The following is a 19,805-nucleotide window of genomic DNA, read 5'->3' as shown; positions in this document are numbered from 1 at the left end:
AGGAGGTGTGGCGGCTCCGTGGCTGGGTGCATATGGGTACAGGGCTGCCCTGGGTCCCAGCCAGCTGCACGGCCGCACAGTTCTGACTCCGGTGGCCACAGGTGAGGCCAAGTGCAGGTCCACAGTGGAATCTGCAGTAGAGGACCAGGGATTGGCCCAGCCACCACAGCAGCAAGAGGCTTTTCCAAAATGTTGCCCTCAAGCTCCTCCAGGCAAAAAGAGCATTAGAGGAGGGCTCTTCTGTGACCCGGTCTCAGAGCATTTAATGAGGCCAGCCCTGGCTTCCTGGCCACTTTTCCCAGCTTTCCTGCCACCCGCAAAACAGGCTTTTAGGCCCAGGCCCTGCTCCAGAGAGCCATGTGATGCTGGCTGGTATTGCAGCACAGCCCCCATGCCAAGCCGGGCCCTCCTTAGTCTGGGGCCTGGACCGGGCCTTTCCCCCATACAGACAGAGAACACACGGGAGCCCTTCCCCTTTGCCTTCCACGGCCCAGCCCAAACCTGCAGACCTGAATGTGAGGATGTGAGGACTGGGTCTGGGTCTCACAAATCAGCCACCTGGTTGCAACCACCACCCACAAGGTGCTGGACAGATGGATGGAGGGAAGGACGCACGAACGATTGCACGGGTGGGAGGAGGGAGTCAGAGAGAGGCTGACGCAGCAGGTGAAAGGGGCTCCTGATTGTCACCAGAGCTGGCAAGAGCCTCATACATCAGCCAGTTCCAGTGACGCGGGGCGGGGAGGAGAGCCGCCTCAAACTCGGGAATAAAGGGAAGCTGAGGGAGCAGGAAGAGATGGGAAACAAGTACAGGTAGCTTCATCGCAACAAGTTACAGAAATTGACCTTTATTTATTGTACTAAAGTCTGTTTAACTTTTGATACAAAGTAAGGTTTCAGTACAGAAAATCCCAGCCTGTCGGAACAGTACCTGTGCACGCTGTACCGCCGAGCCCACGTCTGCCGCTCAGAGCCGCGGCCCAGAGCGCGCGCGTGAGGCCTCGGGGCGGCCCACGCGCCTTAGCTGTCGGAGCTAGAAAACTTGTACCTGTAACACAAAGGGCAGCACTGAGGACTGAAACGTGTTTCTTTTTGAACAACTGTGCAAGAAAATATATCCCTTTTTAAAAAATGTCAGTATGGCGAAACTACAATCTAGTGTCTAGAATTACAAAGAATAAAGTGAAACCAACGATTTCTTGCCAGTAAAATGAAATGTTAGGAACAGTATTAAAATATAGGTCCTACCCGTGACGCTTACACGGAGCCCCGTACAGTACCTATTATTAACAGGACGCACAGTTTAGGGAGGAACCACATCAGACCTTCAGCCAGAGACATCCAGCGTCAGAAGTGCAAAAAAAAGAAAAAACAAAACAAATCCCGAACGAAGACGTCCTCATGGAGCATTGTTCATGCCGTGAGTCTGCAGCCAAGACTGAAAGATCCCATTCTCTTTTCAGATTCTGACGGTGACAACACAAATCACTAGACTTCCCCGAAGACTCTCAACTCGGTTTGAAACAATTTTCATATCCACAGAGCTGATGCGTGTGCCCACTCTACAGTTTAAGAAGTACCCTGCAAACATTGCGCTGAGAAAGGCTGTCGCTATTTACAGAGCCCAGAGGACTCACTGGCCTGCATCAGCTGAATATCCTGCCCAGAATGAGTTGTCATTGTGAACCCAAGAGGCTCCGATGGACCGGAGAGAATGCTGAAATGATAAAGGCAGGCGGAGAAGAAATGAGAGGGCGTAGAAGGCAGGGGGCAAGTCTGAGACAAGTCTGTGGGACTGCCAGTGTCGCCTTCCCTGGTGCAGGTGGGGAAACCACTGCGGCTGGCGAGTCGGCCCCACAAAGGCACTGGTTCTGCCACCACTGATGTCTAAGCATCTGCCGTCCCAATGTCCTGCCAGGAGAGATGCCACCGAGGAGCAGAAAGCTTTCAGAGCTCTGGTCCCAACAACAAGAACCTTCCAAAGCAAAGCAGCCCCATGAGGTTCCAGAGTTGTTTTGCTGAAAACAGGAACAAAACCAACACCAAAGCAACACGGGGGATCGACAGAGGGGCAGGGCTGGGCACCAACGTGGGCCGTTCAAGTAAACGTAAACAACCAAATACTTAGAAAAGGCTTGTAAACTTGTGGTGTGAAAGGTTCTCTTTGCAGCATCTCTGGTCAGCTGGCTACCGAAGGTTGGTGGTGAACCTCTCTAGCAAAGTCGTTTGTGGTTTCTGTTTTGTCCTAAAGCACACGTGTGAGAGGAAGACAGTCTGCTGGGCTGGGCCCAGATCCGTTCGTCTGCGGCCCTCTGTCTCCAAGGAGGTGCTTCTGGAGGCCTGCTTGTGGATCCTTCCCCTTCATGCTCACATTCAGACAGACTCTATTTTCAGTCACTGAAGAGCTGTGCCAGGTCCTGGCACAGGCGGGCGAGCCGCGGTCACTCCGCAGCACAGCGTCCTCTACAGCGGGCAGGCTGGAACCCACAGGACCTTGCTTTGTTCTTGATTGACCAAGGCCAGGATCTGAGCACAAATGCTTGACAGGGCTCCTCCCTGGACGACCCCTGCAAAAGAGCCCCCAAACACACGTACTGAGCTCAGAAAAGACCCAGGCTGGAGACAAACACACCCTTTACTCTGTGTTCCTCCGCCTGTTCTGAGCCACTGCCTCGCTCCAGCCCCTCTCCTCTATCAGCAAGAAATCGGGGAAGAAAAAAAATTAAGAGTTGAACACAAACCACTTTGGCCTTTTATCTGCTTCTCTGGTAAACTATCCAGTAAAATCCTGAAAGTATGGGCTTACATGAAGGTAGGTGTCCAATTTTGCCAGGCTTCCCGGCCCCTGTCACAGGGTAACCAGATTTAACCAAGGGCATCACATGTGGGTATGCTTAATGCCCAGTTTTGCCCTAGGGAGTCCAGCTTATTGGAAAGCCATTGGGGGTGGGGGATAGTTGATGGTCTAATCAACAGGAGAATTCTGTAGGAAACAGGATGGGTCTAGGAGCTGGAAATCCCATGGACCAGAGAGGATTCCCAGAAAAGATGGTGACGTTTCCATGTATGGCCCAGCCCTGCTCATAGGCTCAGACAGCGCCAGTGGACAAAGCATGTCCCAGATGCCTGCCATGGGTACATACAGGAATTGCTGGGGAGTGTTTAGAAACTGCTATAGATGTGTGACAGTAACTGTGTGTCTGTTAAATCTAATAAAAAGGCAAGGCTTGTATTTTATATGTTTGGAGTTTTAAATTTTCATTGCTCTAGTAACTATTAATGTATTTGACTAAAATATTGGTTTGTGATGGGCTGGAAATTAAAACACATACACACATAGATAGATGGAAGCACCAAGGTTGGTTCTGAGAGCAACTGTTGCATGAGAAGCACCAGACTAGGTCACAGCACCCTCTCCGCGTTCATTAAAATTGCCGTCCCCACCTCTCTCTGACCACGTTATTAAACCCCCCTACGAATGACTGATGTTTATGGAAGAGGCTGAAAGCCAGAGTCGAGTGACAGCCAACAACTGGAGCCATCCTTGCTTTCGTTTGCTTTGTTTCAATGACCGGGAATGGTAATGACGCAGCTTTTCTTCACCAAACCTCAAAGCCAAACTGACCTGCCCTGGAGGGTGCTGGGAACACAGGGTCACGGCCGCCACTACTGTGCTGCCTGCCTGGAGCACTGAAGCTACGCTATAGACTGTGAGACAGACCCACCACTGCACAGGTAAAAACTGGGCGGACAAGGCCAGACCATAGCCTGAGGCCAAATCAGTGAACTTTACCTCTCAAGCTATTAAATGCCTGCCATCAGAACACCTGCAATGAAATGCTGACAGGGGCATTCAGCAGGCACCGGAAAGCATGGGCTGTTACCACTTCTAAGAACAGTATCTTTGAGACCCGATTCCATCCCCTCTGCGTGCTGCTCTCCAAGCTGAACGCACACCTACCTGTGAAGTACCTACTGTACTCCTGCTCGATCTTCTGAGCCGTCTCAAACTGCTCTTTGGAATGTCTCTGGGTCACCTTGTCCTTCAGGTAGATGGGGTCTCTCTGTTCCCTGTGGGGACATTCAGAAAACCGAGCTGAGCCTCTCGCTTCCCCAGGCCTTCCTCTTCCCTTCTTTTGTCCAGAGTAACAGGGATCCCTGTGTGCTCCCCTCACGAAGCACAGCAATAGCCTGCAGGCTCCATGGGGAACTCTGGGCAGAGGGGGGAGGTGGGCACCCCCTGTACATGCACATAGCAAGCAGACACCCCACTGCCCCCAAGAGCAGGTATCAGAAGCTTGGAAGCATAAAGAGCAAAACCAAAGGGGCCCTGATGAGCTGTTAGCTCAACCATTAGGGACACTGAAGGTCAGGGAAGCAGAGACTCATCCGTATCCCAAGCCACCGAGTTCCTATGTCCTCGTGAGCACCCAGCTGAGAGGCAGGAGGGGGGGAAAGGAGAAGGGGGAGGAGAAAGGGGGGAGAGGGGAGAGGGAAGGGGAAAGAGGGAAGGGGGGAGGGAAGGGGAAAGAGGGAAGGGGATGGGGGGAGCTCTGCAGACAAAGCTGTACACACTAAGAGCTGTGGCAGCACCAGAGGGCAGAGGGGTGGTGGGCAGGGAGGCGCTGGGCTAGGCTATCACTGCCTGGCTCTGAGCATGAGGTCGCAGCTTGGGGCAGAGGGCTCCTTCTGTATGTGTCCAGGTTTCAGGGCCGAGAGGTTGGTCTCACTCCTCCACCCCACCCGACCCCCGCCCTGCCACCCCAGCAGGCCACGCGCCACCTACTTGACATGCTTGGCGCTCTTGTAGTGGATGAAGATGACGATGGGGTAGATGTGCATGTGGTGCAGCCGCTCGATGGCCTGGGGCGCCACGTCCAGCAGGCAGTGCCGGTTCTGCGGGGACGCGGGGACAGCAGAGTGAGCGCGGGGCCAGGCCTGGGGGTGGGGCCTCGGCAACCCCGGGGCCCTTCTGGGGAAACCCTCCACCCTTCTCTGCCACCAATAGGTCCCCCCTCCCCCTCCCACTGCACTACCTGGCTCCACAAATCGACACATAGCTACCCATGAACAACGAAGCGAGACTGTCTCTCATGACGACACGTGACACACCATGGGGAAGGTGACTCTGAAACGCTCTCCCCACAAGTTGTCGGTCTGATGGGTCAAGGCCCGAAGTCAGGGCCCAGTGGGGGCTGGGTAGCCCAATGCAAACCTCCTTTCCTACCTTTGCCCAGATACAGGGAACTCCTTAAAGCGCTACCCAGGCCGCCCTCAGGGAACAGGGAGTGTGGCGGGAGAGGGGAGGCTGGAGTCTGTCTTTGCGGGGCTGTGACCAGAATGTGTCCCAGGGTCCCCTGAGCCTCCAGGCAGAGTATGAGCCAAAGGTATCATGCCTATGACTCGTCTCCCAAAGCTCCAGTGCCTGGGGCCCCGCTGATGGGAGCTCATCACTGCTCCTGGGCATCTGCACTACAGCTCTAAGGGCCCTGGAAGGTGTGGCCTGAGGAGCACCCACAGCCTGGAGGGCTGCTTTTCCAGCGTGCCCTGCCATGTCCCGCTTTCCCTCACACTACCTGGCAAGTGGACCTCAGGACTTTCAAGAGCCTGAAGACATGCAGCAATAGCTCCTGGCCCAGGGGCAGGGGCCCTGCTGTAAGCCATGGGCCCTGTCCCAGAATGACACAGAGAGAGCTCTGCACTAAGCTCAGTGGATTAGGTGTGGTGTGGGACCTCCTGCAGAAGTCCCTGAGAGAGGTCCGTCTGAGCAGAGAAGGTTCTCGTAAGTGGGAGAGGAGCCCGGACACAGGGTGACTGTGACGCCCCTCGCCTAGCCCAGTTTCCTCTTCATGAACATGGACACACAAAGCAGCAATGGGGCAGGCGCCCAGCAGGCTCATCCGGACACAGCAACAATGCGGGAGGCTCCCAGCAGGCTCATCCAGACTAAAGGGCACAGTGAGCTCACCGAAGGTCCGGGAGCTGCACAGGGCAGGGCCCAAAGGCACAGCGGGTCCAAGGCCAATGCTCAAACAGGCGTAGAACCCTCGGTCTGAAGCAATAGGTACCTTTTCTGTGATCTCCTTTATGGAAGCCACCGTGGTCACATCGAAATGGCCACTCCTCCGCTTGTAGTCAACAAACAAGCAGTCTTTGACGCCTCGCTCGATGGCCTGCTGAGAGGCCTTCATCACCTCTGCAAAGTAGACAGAGGAATCAGGAGGCCAGCACTGTTCACGCTCTGGGAGACCACTGTGCAGAGGGGCCGCCAGGAATCCAGTCCTGCTGTTCCCTCTCCCAGAGAAAGAGCCAGAACCCACTCACCCATCTGACCCAAGTCAGGAGGGCTTGGACACACTGTGGAATCTAGCCCAGGAGACAGTGGGCGTGGGCACAGAGACAGGCATGGGGGCCCTTACCAAGGGGGCATCTGCAGAACTTGCCAGGCGCCTCATTCACCAACATTTCCTTCACCACGTCCAGTAAAGGCCCCAGAATCAGGACGGGCCTCAGGGAGGTACAGTCGACTTTCTGGACCCGCTGATAGGCAAGGCTCACTGAGTCTGAGGGAGAGGGGCCGTGTCATTAACTCACTCAGAGTGAAGGGAAGGAGAACGGCTGGGGACACACTGCTCCCCTGGCTTTGCTAACTCTAGGCAGGCCCACCCCCTTCACTCCACAAATCCAGAGCCAGGTAGAGTGACCACATCACCCGAGTCTGCCTGGGATTTGCCCAGTTTTAGCACTGGGAGGCCCATGTCCCAGGCACAGCAGGGCACAGCCATTCTGGATTCCAGCACAACTGCCCAGTCTGTGAACACCCAAGTCAGTTCAGCACTTCCTCCTGCCGAAGTCCTTCCTTCTGTGTCTTACGCCTGCTCACCCCACCCCCAGTATCCAGTCTCTGCTCTCTAGAGAGGCAACCTCTGGGGTTTGGCAGGGACAGGCTCCCCTGCAGGTAGGGAGTCACGCGACCCAGACCTGCACAGCACGGTGAGCAGAGGTGAAGCTCCCACTTCCTCGACCCCTTTCCCATGAGCTGAACAAACAGAACCAGGTACCATGAGCCAGCTCTGATCCTGCAGATGAGGACAACCCTCAGGAAATGGCAGAGCACAAGACAGAGGGACCTGGGTCCCTGGATAATCCCAGAACGGAGCTGTCTCCCTGGGACCACCCACCAGCTCAGACTTGTACATGGCAGGGAAATAAGGTTCCTATCATGCTTCGGCCTCTGTTATGTAGCCTCAGTCACAGCAGTCAAAGCAATACCCTCGCTGATACACACTGCATTCCTCTCCTTCCACCAAAGAGGATAATACAGTCCTTGCAAGAAGAACTGGCCTAAACACCAGCCCACAAATATCTTCCTGGCACCTCCCTGGCACTAGTCACTGTGCTGGCATCTCAGAAACACTTTAAAAAGTATGTAAAGCACAGTCCTTGCCATCACCAAGCTCACATGCTAACCAGTGTCATAAGACAGCACCACATGGCAAGACCACCACACAGAAGTTGCCCAACAACTCCAGGCAACGGAACAAGCAATCCAGGGACAGGAAGGGGTTAAACAAATACTATGTTGGATCAGACAATGAAGAGACCACCTGGGAGGCCCAGGACAGAGGTGGGATGGGAGCTGATCCCCAGGCAGAGGGCAGCGGGATGGTGGGTGACGGGCAGGATGGTGGGTGACGGGCGGGATGGTGGGTGACGGGCGGGATGGTGGGCGATGGGCAGGGCAGAGCTGAGGTGGGGGGAAGACTAAGGTGGGCTCGTGAGGACAGGTCAATGAGAGGCTCGGCCTGGAAGCCCGGTCACGGCTGTACAGCAAAGTGGGACCAGGAGACACGGGAAGGGAGCGGAAGTGGGGCCGTACGCGCACACTGCACGGTGCTAGGTGCAGCCGCGGCCCCAAGTCTGAGCTCGTGGGCAGGACTGAGCAGTCTCTCCTCTTCCCTCACTCTACGTGTGTGTGTGTTTTTTAGGCTTGATAACTATCCACGTGCATCTAGATGGCTTTCTGTCAGCATCTTTCAACCTGGTGACCTGACCTGTTGCTAACAAAGCAGGGGAGGGCTTGGAGGCCACCTCCACTGTCCTGGGAGCCTGCGCATTCCTAACTAAGGGCTCTGAGGAGTCCCGAGACAAAGAACTTCCTCCAAGAGGGATGAACCATCCCCTCTTTAGAAATTACAATCCCAGAGATAAAGCCCAACATCCTCTCTGACACCTCCATCCAGTCCTGGACCCTGCGCCTCCTCAGAGGAGACCACTATACAAGCTGGAAGTACACCCTCCACGTTTGTTATTCTTACTAAGTTAATTTTTTTTATGCTCAAAAAGACTAGAAAATATGTGTACATAAGTATGTATTCAACAAAAATGACATGATACTGGCCCCGGCCAGTGTGGCTCAGTTGGCTGGAGCATCATCACATAAACTGAAGGGTCGTGGCCTGACGCTCGGTCAGGGCACATGCCCAGGTTGTGGGTTCGATCCCCAGCTGGGCGTGTTCAGGAAGCAACCAATTGATGTTTCTCTCTCTCTCTCCCTCTCACCTTCCTCTCTCTCTAAAATTAATTAAAAAAACTTTTTTAAATGACATGATACTGTAAATATTCTTTTTTGCTCAGTGCTACTTCTGGAATGCATCTGTGTCGATCCACATTGATCTCTTTTGAACACCCCAACTGTTAGTATCCCACACTGCAGGTAGCCAATGTAGAAGACTCCTGTTCCTCCCTGAATAACCTGCTTCGTCAGAAGTCCTCATAATCACAGAGCCAGAAGGCTGGAGAGCATCTTGGCATTCACCAAATCCAGCCAGAATAGGAAGACCAGAGGAAACACAAAAAGCCCCAGTAACAGTGAGTATATAGACAAATAAGAATCCAGAAGCAACATGATATACATGCATAAATTGCTTTTAACTCTGGTATAGATATTGAAAACCAAAAGCATGAAAGTAAACTTATAAATCTATGTGAATGAACACACAGTATAAAAAGAAATAATTGGTGTCATCAATAACACAAAGTGTGGGAGGCAGAGAGGTAAAGCAGTTTTTATATGAGATTGAAATCAAGATGTTATTAGTTTAAAATGAATTGTTGTAACTTTAGATGTTTTATGTAATTGCAATGGTATCCACAAAGAAAATACCAATAAAATATACATGAAGGAAAATGAGATGCAAACCAAAATGAGATGCAAACCAAAACATAATACTACAAAAATTTAATGAAACACAGAAGAAGGTAGCCAAGAAGGAAAAGATCGGCAAAAGCTACAGGACATACAGAAAACAACAAAATGACAATAGTAAGTCCTTCTATCTTGGTAATTATTTTAAATGTAAATGGATTAAATACCCCAATTAAAAGAAATAGATTGGGTGAATAAATTTAAAAAAAACAATAACCAACTACATGCTGTCTATAGATCGAAGGACACACACAGGCGCCAAAAATGAAAAGACAGAAAAAAGGTATTTCCTGCAAATAGAACCTAACGAGAGCACGGGTGGCCACAGTTATATCAGACAAAACAGACTTTAAGACAAAAACTATCACAAGAGTCCAAGAAAGGACATTATATAACAATAAAAGAGTCAATTCTTCAGAAAGATACAACAATTTTAAATATATATATGCACTTTAGTGTTCCCAAGTATGTGAAGCAAACACTGACAAAACTGTACAGGCATGGCCGTGAATGGAAACGACCTCCACCTTTGTGTCCCTGAGGTGACCTTTAACCAGCCTTGCTGTCCTCAGCAAGCACACCAAAGCCTTCTGGTTGATGATTATCTGTGTTTCTTAAACGCACACAATGCAGCCATAATATTTTTGTTAGTAACAGCCAGAATGGCCTGACAACCCAGATAAATATCAAACTGGTAATAGCATTGATTATAAACAATTATCCACCACAAGACCACCAGGAGGAATGGCCCGTGTCACTATCGCATTCTTTGTCCCTTTGTCTTGTCAATCATTAGTACCTGAGTTGCACTATAAAAAGGTACTGCAACAGGGGACTGTTAACGGAGAATACTCTGCCCAGGTTGCTGGGTCATCTGTCTACTCCAACACTACATTCCTGTAAATAAGTTACGCAATAATAAATTCTATTATACTCTATGGAGTTACCTGCATCATCCTTCAGCCTTAAAATACCTTCTCATTACAGCGGCCATTACACCTTTGTTCCACTGTCAGACACAGAACTGAAGGGAGAAATAGCAACACAGTAACAGGAAGGGACTTCAGTACCCCACTCTCAGTTATGAGCAGAACCAGCGAGAAGACCACTAAGGAGACAGAGCTCCTGAATAACACTGTAGAACAAACGGGCTTCACAGACACACAGAGCACCAAGAACATTCTTCCCAAGTGCATACAGAACATTCTCCCAGGGAGACCACATGTTAGGCCACAAAACAAGTCTTACCAAATGTAAGAGGAACAAAATCATACAAAATATCTTCTCTGACCACAATGGGATGAAACCAGAAATCAAAAGCAGAAGCAAAATTCAGAAATATGTGGAAATTAAACAATTCTCTCTTTAACAACCAATGGCTCAAAGAAAGGAATCACAAGGAAATTTAGAAAACATCTAGAGACAAATAAAAATGAAAACAAAGTATACCAAAACTTTGCAGCAAAAGCAGTACTAAGAGGGGAAGTTTATAGTGGTAAATGCTAACATTGAAGAAGAAGAAAGATCTCAAATCAACAAACTAACTTTATGCACTTTAAGGAACCAGGAAAAGAACACACTAAACCTAAATTAGCGGAAGGAAGGAAATAATAAACAGCAGAGATAAATTAAACAGAGAGCAAGGAAACAATTAGGAAAAAAAAAAAATCAATGAACCCAAGAGTTAACATTTTGAAAAGATCAACAAAATCGACAAAAAAACTCGTAGCCAGACCAATGAAGGAAAAGGAGAGAATGTGTCAATGACTAAAATTAGAAATGAAAGAGGGGACATTACAACATACTTCACAGAAATAAAAAGGATTAAAAGAAACTACTATGAGCAATTGTATGTCAACAAATCAGATAAACTAGAAAATATGAGAAATTCCTAGGAACATACAGCCTATCAAGACTGAATCACCAAGAAATAAAAAATCTGCACAAACCTGTAACAAGGAGATTGGAACGGTAATCGAGGAGCTTCTCAACAAAGAAAAGCCTGGTACCAGATTGTTTCACCACAGAATTCTACCAAATATTTAAAGAAGAATTGCCCGGCTGGGCGTGGCTCAGCGGTTGAGCATCGACCTAGGATCCAGGCGATCAGGGTTCGATTCCTGGTCAGGGCACATGCCCGTGTTACGGGCTGCAGCTGATCAATGACTCTCCTCTCATCATTGATGTTTCTATCTCTCTTTCTCTCCCTCTCCCTTCCTCTCTCTGAAATCAATAAAGATATAAAATAAAATTTAAAAAAAAAGGAAGAATTAACACCAACCCTCAAACTTTTCCAAAGAACTGAAGAGGGAAAACTTCCAAACTCATCCTATGAGTTTACTCTGATTACTCTGATATCAAAACCAAAGACACAAGAAAACTATAGACCAATATCCCAGACGAATATTGATGCAAAACCTCCAACAAAACACTAGCAAACTTAATTCAACAGTATATTAAAGGGATTATACACCATGACCAAGTGGGATTTATCCCTGGAATGCAAGGATGGTTCAACATACAAAAACCCATCGATGTAATACACCGCATTAACAAAATGAAAGACAAAGCCCACCTTATGATCTGAATTGATGCAAAAAGCATGTCAAAATTCCACACCCTTTAATAATAAAAAATCCTCAACAAATTAGAAATAGAAGAAAACTACCTCAACATAATAAAAGCCACATATGAAAAGCCCACAACAAACATTATACTCAATGGCAAAGACTGATAGCTTTCCTTCTAAGATCAGAAACAAGGCAAGAATGCTCACTATCACCACTACTACCCGACATAGTATTGGAAATCCAATACAGTTAGAAAAGAAAAGATAAATAAAGAGCATCCACATTAGAAGACAAGAAGTAAAATTATCTGTTCACAGCTGACACAATCTTTTATGTAGAAAGCCCTAAAAAAATATATTTAAAAACTGTTACAACTAATAAACAATTTTAGCAAGATTTTAGGATAGAAAGTCAGCATATAAAAATCAGTTGCATTTCTCTACAGTAACAATGATCAATGTGAAAAACAATTCAATTTACTATAGCATCAAAAAACAAAATAATTAGGAATAAGCCTAACCAAGGAAGTAAAAGACTTGTACACTGAAAACTATAAAATGTTGCAAAAAGAAATCAAAGAAGATATAAATAAATAGAAAAACATCCTATGCTCATGGTTTGGAAGCTTCAACATTGTTAAACTGTCCATACTACTCAAATCAATCTATAGATTCAATCCCTATCAAAATCCCAATAATATTTTTTGCAGAAATACAAAAAACAGTCTGAGATTCATATGGAAGCTCAAGGGACCCTTCACAGTCAAAACAGTCTTTAAAAGAACAGGGCTGGAGGAGGCCTCATACTTCCTGATTTCAAAACATACTACAGTTGACCTTTGAACATGGGGGTTAGGGGTACTAAATCTCCGGCACAGTTAAAAATCCCTGTATAGCTTTAACTCCAAAAAACTTTACAGTCATCCCTCAGTATCTGTGGGAGATTGGTTCCAGGACCCATCATAGATACCAAAATCCACATATGCTCAAGTGCCATATATAAAATGGCAGAGAACATTACCAGCTACAAATTGAAAATACTATTTTTGATCCACAGTTGGGTGAATCCACAAATATGAAACCTGGGTATATGGAGGGCCCACTGTATGTTTTTTGAGAAAAAATCCACATATAAGTGGGACCCACGCAGTTCAAACCTGTGATGTTCAAGAGTCAACTGTATGAAGCAACAGTAATCAAGGACAGTGTGGTGATGCATAAAAACACAAAAATAGACCAATGGGAGAAAATTAAGAGCCCAAAAATAACCCCTTGCATATACGGTCAAGTGATTTTTTGCTTAGGGTACCAAGACTACACCAATAGCGAAATAAAGACTATTGGTGTTGGGAAAACGGGTATCTACATGCAACTGGACCCTTATCTTACACCATATATAAAAATTAACCCCAAGTGAATTAAATACCTAAATCTAAGACCTGAAACTATAAAACTCCTGGAAGAAAGCATAGTAGAAAAGTTTTATGATACTGGTGTGGGTAGTGATTTCTTGGATATGACACAAAAAGCACAAGTAACAAAAGTAACACAGACAAACGGGACTACAACAAATTTTAAAACTTTCATGTGTTAAAATAAACAATCAGCCAGGCCGGGCGTGGCTCAGCGGTTGAGTGTCGACCTAGGATCCAGGGGATCGGGGTTCGATTCCCGGTCAGGGCACAGGCCCGGGTTGCAGGCTCGATCCCCAGTCGGGGGTGTGCAGGAGGCAGCCGATCAGTGACTCATCACTGAGGTTTCTATCTCTCTCCCTCCCTCTCCTTTCCTCTCTCGGAAATCAATAAAGATATATTTTTTTTTAAATAAATAAATAAAAATAAACAATCAATAGAGTGAAAAAACAATCTGAGAAATGGGAGAAAGTATCTGCAAATCATATATATCTGATAGTTTTTAATATCCAGAATTTATAAGAAACTTCTAGAACTTAACAACAACAAAACAACTCAATTAAAAAAGATGGATGAAGGATTTGAATAAACAATTCTCCAAAAGAGATATAAAAATGGCCAACAAGAATATGAGAAAGATATTCAACATCACTAATTAAGAGAAACGTGAATAAAAACTACACCCACTAGGATGGCCACTATGAAAAGAGCAAAAAATAACAAGAATTGGCAAGAATGCAGAGAAAGTGGAACCTCTGTGTACTGCTGGTGGTAAAGTAAAATGGTACAGCCACTATGGAAAACAGTATGGTGGTTCCTCAAAAATATTAAAAATATAATTAACCTATGATCTGGCAATCCCACTCTGGGCATACAGACAAAAGAATCAAAGCGGGGTCTCAAAAAGGTATGTGCACATCCACGTTCACCCAGCATTATTCACGACAGTCAAGAGGCAGAAGCAACCCAAATGTCTACTGACAGGTGACCGGATAAAGAAAATGTGGTAGACAGACACAGTGGATGCCACGCAGCCTAAAAAGAGCCAGTGCGGCTCTATGGTTAGAGCATCGGCCTGCACATTGGAGGGTCTCGGGTTCGAGTCCTAGTCAAGGGCACATGCCTGGGTTGCAAGTCTGATCCCCACCCCTGCGTGGGGCGCGTGTGGGAGGCAACCAACCCATGTGTCTCTGTCACACCAATGCTCTCTCTCTCTGTCTCTACCCCTCCCTCCACTCTGTCTAAAAATCAATGAAAAAAGGTCCTCGCTCCTTGGTGAGGGTTAAAAAAGAAGGAACTCCTGTCACGAGAGACAATACAACATGGATGAACCCCAAGACAATTTTGCTAAGTAAATGAGCCAATCACAAAAGGACAAACACTGCTTTATTCCACTCACACGAAACATCAAAAGTAGTCAAAATTATAGAAACAGAAAAAGGTGTCATGGTTGTCAGGAGTGGTGGGGGGACAGGGAATTAGTGTTTAGTGGGTACAGAGTTTCAGTTTTGCAAGAAAAAGTGCTAGAGATCTGTTGCCCAACAATGTAAATAAACTTCACACTACTGACCTGGATGCTTAAAGATGTTAAGATGGCGCATTTAATATGTGTTTTTACCACAAAAATATCAAATGAAAACTCAAACTAATATGTGCAGTTTCTGAAATAAGAATGTGTTGGACACAACAGAAGTGCACTGTGAACAGGAAAGGGGCCAGGAGAAAGCAGGCAGGCCGAAGCTCGGGAAGAAAAAAGACGGAAAACGCAGGAGGAAAAAGTACAAAACACACAGGAGACACGGTCGAAGGCGCAGGAGAGAGGAAAGAAGCGCACAGGAGTAGTTTAAACAATGGCCAGGCTTTTTCCAAAGGACGCAAGTTTCCTAACGGTACATATATGTGCACTTTTCCGTAGGTATATTTATACTTCAATAAAATGAAAAAAAAAAGCCACCATGGGTTAAAAAAACACCCACATGCTACTTATGAGAGAAATTTAAATATAAAGCTACAGAAAATTTAAAGTAAAAGGGTAGAAAAAGATGAACTGCGCTAACACCAACCAAAAGGAAGCTGGTATAACAATAACATCAGACAAGACAGACTTTAAGGCGAGAAACATTATTGGAGATAAAGAAGTGCATCTCATGATGATAAAAGGGTCAATTTACCAGGAAGATGTAACAATTCAGAAAGTGTTCGCACCTTAAGACAACTTCAAAAAGCAACTGACGAGCTAAAAGGAGGAACAGACAAATGGACATTTTTCCAAGATATTTATGTATCCACAGAACACAGAGCAACTGTACAAGAGACGGTGTCTAGGGCAGAAAGTGGGAGAAAGGAAATGGGGGTTCTGAAAGTGGAGATCAAAGAAATAAAAGAACCAAAAAAATAAGTGAGAAACCCTTGCCATAATCAAGAGGTCAGCAGACTTTTTCTGTTAAGATGGTAAATATTTTAGTTTTTAAAGGCCGAAAGGCAAAATCAAGTAACTGTAAAGGCCTTCCTTTCACATTTTACAGCGTAAGAAGCGTCTCAGCAGGCAGGCAGCGGGCCAACCCCTGTCCCGACACAGAGTGACAGTCAGCCATGAACAAAGGTAGGATTCACTCAACTCACTGTGCCTAAGGCCTTAATTTAAAACATAAGGAAGGAGGGGAGGAAGGGAGGGAAGGAGGAAACTGGCTGTCCTACCCTCTGCTGCTCACTGCCACCTCCACATCCAGAAGGGCACCCGTTCCAGGGACAGTGGACACATTCCGGGTCGCAGGAGCAACAGGCACAAGCACCTCCTGCTTTACAGGACAAACATGCCCCTTCCTCAAGGGCAACCTCCCAGGGGATGTCCAACTCCCTAATATGCAACTCCAGGCCCGTCAGCACCCAGCCCTGGGAGGATCGTAAAAATCACTAATGGACATAAAAGTGAGGCCAGAAAAGATCTGCAGAGACTGTTGGTCCATGGTCAGCACCAAGTAGCCTGTAATAGCCCCCAAAAAACCTAGAAGCAATGCACTAAGCATTTTGCTCACTCAATACTTGTCCTTCCTTACAGAACCTGTGTTACTGGAGGCCAGCGATGTGTCAACTAAAATCCTACCCTTTCTGCTCTCTTGCACATGCGAGTGGCCAATGAAATGTAAGAAGCTGCAGGGTGGAGTTTCTGGGTGAGCTACTGAAAGAGGTACACTCAGCTGGGACACACTCTGCCTTGCCCCTTCCTCCTTCCTGCTGCTAGGACATGGACGTGATGGCTGGAGCTGCAATGACACGTGGTGACCATGGGCAGAACTTGAGGATGAAAGCCACATCCTAGAGCCTAGAGACGGTAGACTGAAGACAGTAGAGCCACCATTCCAACCCAGAAACCTAACTCTAGACTACTTCTGTGCAAAAGCAAAACAAACCTCTATCTTGTTTAAGCCATTGTTGGGAGGATTCTGTGGTCAACAGCAAACCCAATCCTGAGAGCCCATTAGAAAAGTGAACTCAGCCACTTGCCTTCAAAGAGTGGAATGGAGTCATTGGAAAAGGTGTCCAAGGCAAGGAGGTCTTTGCCATCTTTGGACCCGCTGCGTTTGTGCTTATGTTTTCTTCGAAAGAAGGATCTGCGTGCAGCCGCTGACAGCGTCTTTGAGGCGTTGCTGTCATCTTTGACTTCGGACATGCTGAGCCTCCTGGAGAATTCTTGGTCCATCCTGCAGTCACAGGAGACGGCAGTGCTGGGACGGGACATCTCCCGCCCCGCCTGCCCATGAGGAGGGCGAGGGCTGGAAGTCCAAGCTCCTCCAACACTCCTCTGAAAGTCTCATGGATCCTTCACCCACCCACGCCACCGAGGACACTGGAACCACCGCTGCGGGGGTGACACAAGCCCCAGTGCCGGGGGCAAGCTCTCAGGGCCGGCCAAATTCTACATTCAGATGGGTGTCCAGGAACTAAGACAGCCTTCAGTCGGAGGCAATACGAGTCATGCTCCCTGCCGTGGAGGAAGGAAGCGCTGACACCACTGCAACGTGCACAGACCTCAGACATTACGCTAAGTTAACGAAGCCAGGCACCAAAGACCACAGCTATATGACTCCATCACGCTAACGTCCAGAACGGGGAAATCTACAGATACAGAGAGGAGATTCAGGGTTGCCTGGGACGGGGGCGGGGGCAGGGGAGACAGAGCGCAAAGCAGGATCGCTGAAGGGTCCGGGCCTCTCAGGTGATGAGAATGTTCTAGAGCTGGCTGTGGGGAAGGTGGCATATATCCGTGAATATACTAAAAGCCGTGAATAGTAAACTGCATGGTATGTGAATTGTATCTCAATACATCTGTTAAAAATATAAAAAGCTGTGTCTCCTCAGTCACCAGCGTGCTTCTGCACAGGGCTGACGTGTGCACGGCACTGACGCCAGGAGCAGGTTTTCAGACAAGCGGTTTCGGAAGACGGACAGAGCGGAAGCCAAGGTGAGTAGCAGGATGAGTCCTCCCCCCTGGGGACAGTGCAAGGTGCCCCCATCTGACCCCGAGCCCCCCCGCAAAGAGCACGTACACGTATTTGCTGGGGATCTGCCCGCGCTGGATCTTCTGCGCATTCTCGTCAAGCTGCCAGGCCATCCAGGACCCAAATGTGCCCTGGGGCAGGGTGTCATCAACGTAGAGAATGTCATCCTTCTTAAAGCTCAGCTCATGCTCCACCTCTGCCAGCCGGTCATACAGGGCCCTGGGCCAGGCGACAGAGGGAGGGGATCAGGAGGCCGCACACCTGGGCAGCCAGGCTCCCGCGTCGGCCCCTGCGCTCTGCGCTTTTCCAGACCGTGATCAGGACCTGCTGTCTCCTCATCTTGGTGGCGGTTCCCAAAGGGAGCCCGGGCTTGACATAACAGGACAAAGAAGCTGCCTTTCCTCCCCGAGACTGGGCTCCGTGGGGACAAGGCTGCCTCAAGCCCATCAGACAGACGACTTCCTACCAGGGACCAAGGCCGTGTCTACCCTTCCACATGAGCCTTTCCATCTGTCTCCCTCCTGAGTCAAAAACGGTGGTTCCTGCAGACGGGAACTCCCCAGGATGGAAACCGGTCATCCCCCACCAAGGAGGGGGTCCTAGAGACAGGGACCCACACCTCCTGGTACACAGTTGACCAGTGCTTGTATTCTTTTTGTGGCCTCAGATCTTCAAGAACAGGAAGGAAGCTATGAGCACCCCCTAGAAACTGCCAGATGCCCATTCCCCCAACATTTCAAGGCAGTACTTGGAGGCATTGTGGACACACTGCAGAGGGATCAGCAGAACTGGGTCAGAGAAAGGAGGGAGAGGAGGGCAGCCCACAGGAAAATGGGGCTCTGCAGCCTCAAAATCCCCCAGGCCCCAAACCCTAAAGAGGGAGCCTATCTGGCCCTGCAAGTCCTTGGGGTTTTTTCTAAGCCACAAGCATCCTGCCAAGAGCTTGCAGCTTAGGGCCCACGTAATGATCACGGCCCCAACCTTTGGGGCAAGAACAGAGACACTGTTCTGATGGAACAGTCTCCATCGAAAGTCCCTCCCCTGGCCCCGAATCCCTGGAACCCCCGGGACCAGCACCTGATGTAGAAGCTGTCGCCAGGCAGGCCCTTGACCTTGGTGAACTCCTCTGGGCGGTACTGCACCTTCAGGCGGACGCCATCCTTGGGCTTCAGCATCTCCACATAGACCTCCTCCACCGTCTTGCTGCGCACGTCCAGACTGCCGTACTGCCCAGGGACGGGGAACCAGGGTCAGGGGGCAGAAGCCAGGGCAGTCTGGGCGCCCATAAGGGGTAGATTGTGGGATAAGGTGTAGATTCAGCATCCCTTAACCAAGAAGCTGCCTGCCTCCCCTTTCCAGGCAGGGCCGAGGCATCTGCCCAGTTTCCACTCTGCCCTCCACAGCAGGATGGAAATGTGCCATCCCCCACCAAGAGGGGGTCCTTGAAACTGGGACCCATACCTCACAGTACACAGTTGGTGTTCTTATTCTTTTTGTGGCCCAGGAGAAACCCTACTCTGTCCCCCAGCAAGTAACGCCACACCTGACCTTGCTTAGGCCACGTGCATTTCTCAGTGCCTACAAGCCAGCTCCCCATCAGACAGGAGACCCGTGAGAAGCGGATGACACTGCAGCAGATCAGAGTCCTGCTGCCAGCAAGAGCAGAGCACCTTCCCTCCAGATGCCGGCACCCAAGCGGGGCCCTGCCCGCCTCCCTGTGATGTTCCCAGAGGGTCCTGGCAGCCTCTCCTCCTCCTATGTCCCTGAGAATGCAGGAAGCCTGATATGCACACAGAAGGGCCTGGCCTGCCACTCAGCAGCTCAGAACTCACCTCGAGGATGAGGTCCCCTGGCACGAGGCCGTCGGGGCCCCTGGCAGGACTGTCATCCTCCACCTCGGCCACAAACACCCCGTGCAGGTTCCCACCACATAAATGCACTCCAAGCTCCAGCTGGGACTTTCTGACAAAGACAACTCGTGGTTCTGGAGGCTTCTTGTTGGCATCTCCCACAGTCCTTTCAAGAGAAAAATGGAGTTCCTTCGTTACGCACAGGGAGGGAGGGGGCACAAAGACGACAAAACAGTGGCTGAGGCCCTGCTTCCGCTTGCTCCCACG

The 19,805-nt window shown here is 48.9% G+C and overlaps 1 protein-coding gene across 3 annotated transcripts in view; it reads right to left on the bottom strand.

Annotated features, from left to right (window-relative positions):
- Positions 1–832: 832 nt before the first annotated feature.
- DLG5 (discs large MAGUK scaffold protein 5) overlaps positions 833–19,805 on the bottom strand; it is a 109,278-nt gene continuing 90,305 nt past the window's right edge. For all 3 annotated transcript variants that reach the window (XM_087824294.1, XM_087824296.1, XM_087824295.1), the window contains 9 exons: positions 19,521–19,704; positions 18,766–18,914; positions 17,737–17,907; positions 16,694–16,890; positions 6,420–6,563; positions 6,069–6,196; positions 4,787–4,896; positions 3,962–4,071; positions 833–2,567 (listed from right to left, as the gene is read on the bottom strand). In XM_087824294.1, the coding sequence (XP_087680420.1) occupies positions 2,464–2,567; positions 3,962–4,071; positions 4,787–4,896; positions 6,069–6,196; positions 6,420–6,563; positions 16,694–16,890; positions 17,737–17,907; positions 18,766–18,914; positions 19,521–19,704 (1,297 nt within the window). In that variant the 3' untranslated portion in view covers positions 833–2,463. The remainder of the gene's footprint in view (positions 2,568–3,961; positions 4,072–4,786; positions 4,897–6,068; positions 6,197–6,419; positions 6,564–16,693; positions 16,891–17,736; positions 17,908–18,765; positions 18,915–19,520; positions 19,705–19,805) is intronic.

Source organism: Miniopterus natalensis, chromosome 14, assembly GCF_054644295.1.
Source record: "Miniopterus natalensis isolate mMinNat1 chromosome 14, mMinNat1.hap1, whole genome shotgun sequence".
Lineage (NCBI taxonomy): Eukaryota > Metazoa > Chordata > Mammalia > Chiroptera > Miniopteridae > Miniopterus > Miniopterus natalensis.
Note: the sequence above shows the minus strand (reverse complement) of the source record. Positions and strands in the feature narration are given on the sequence as shown.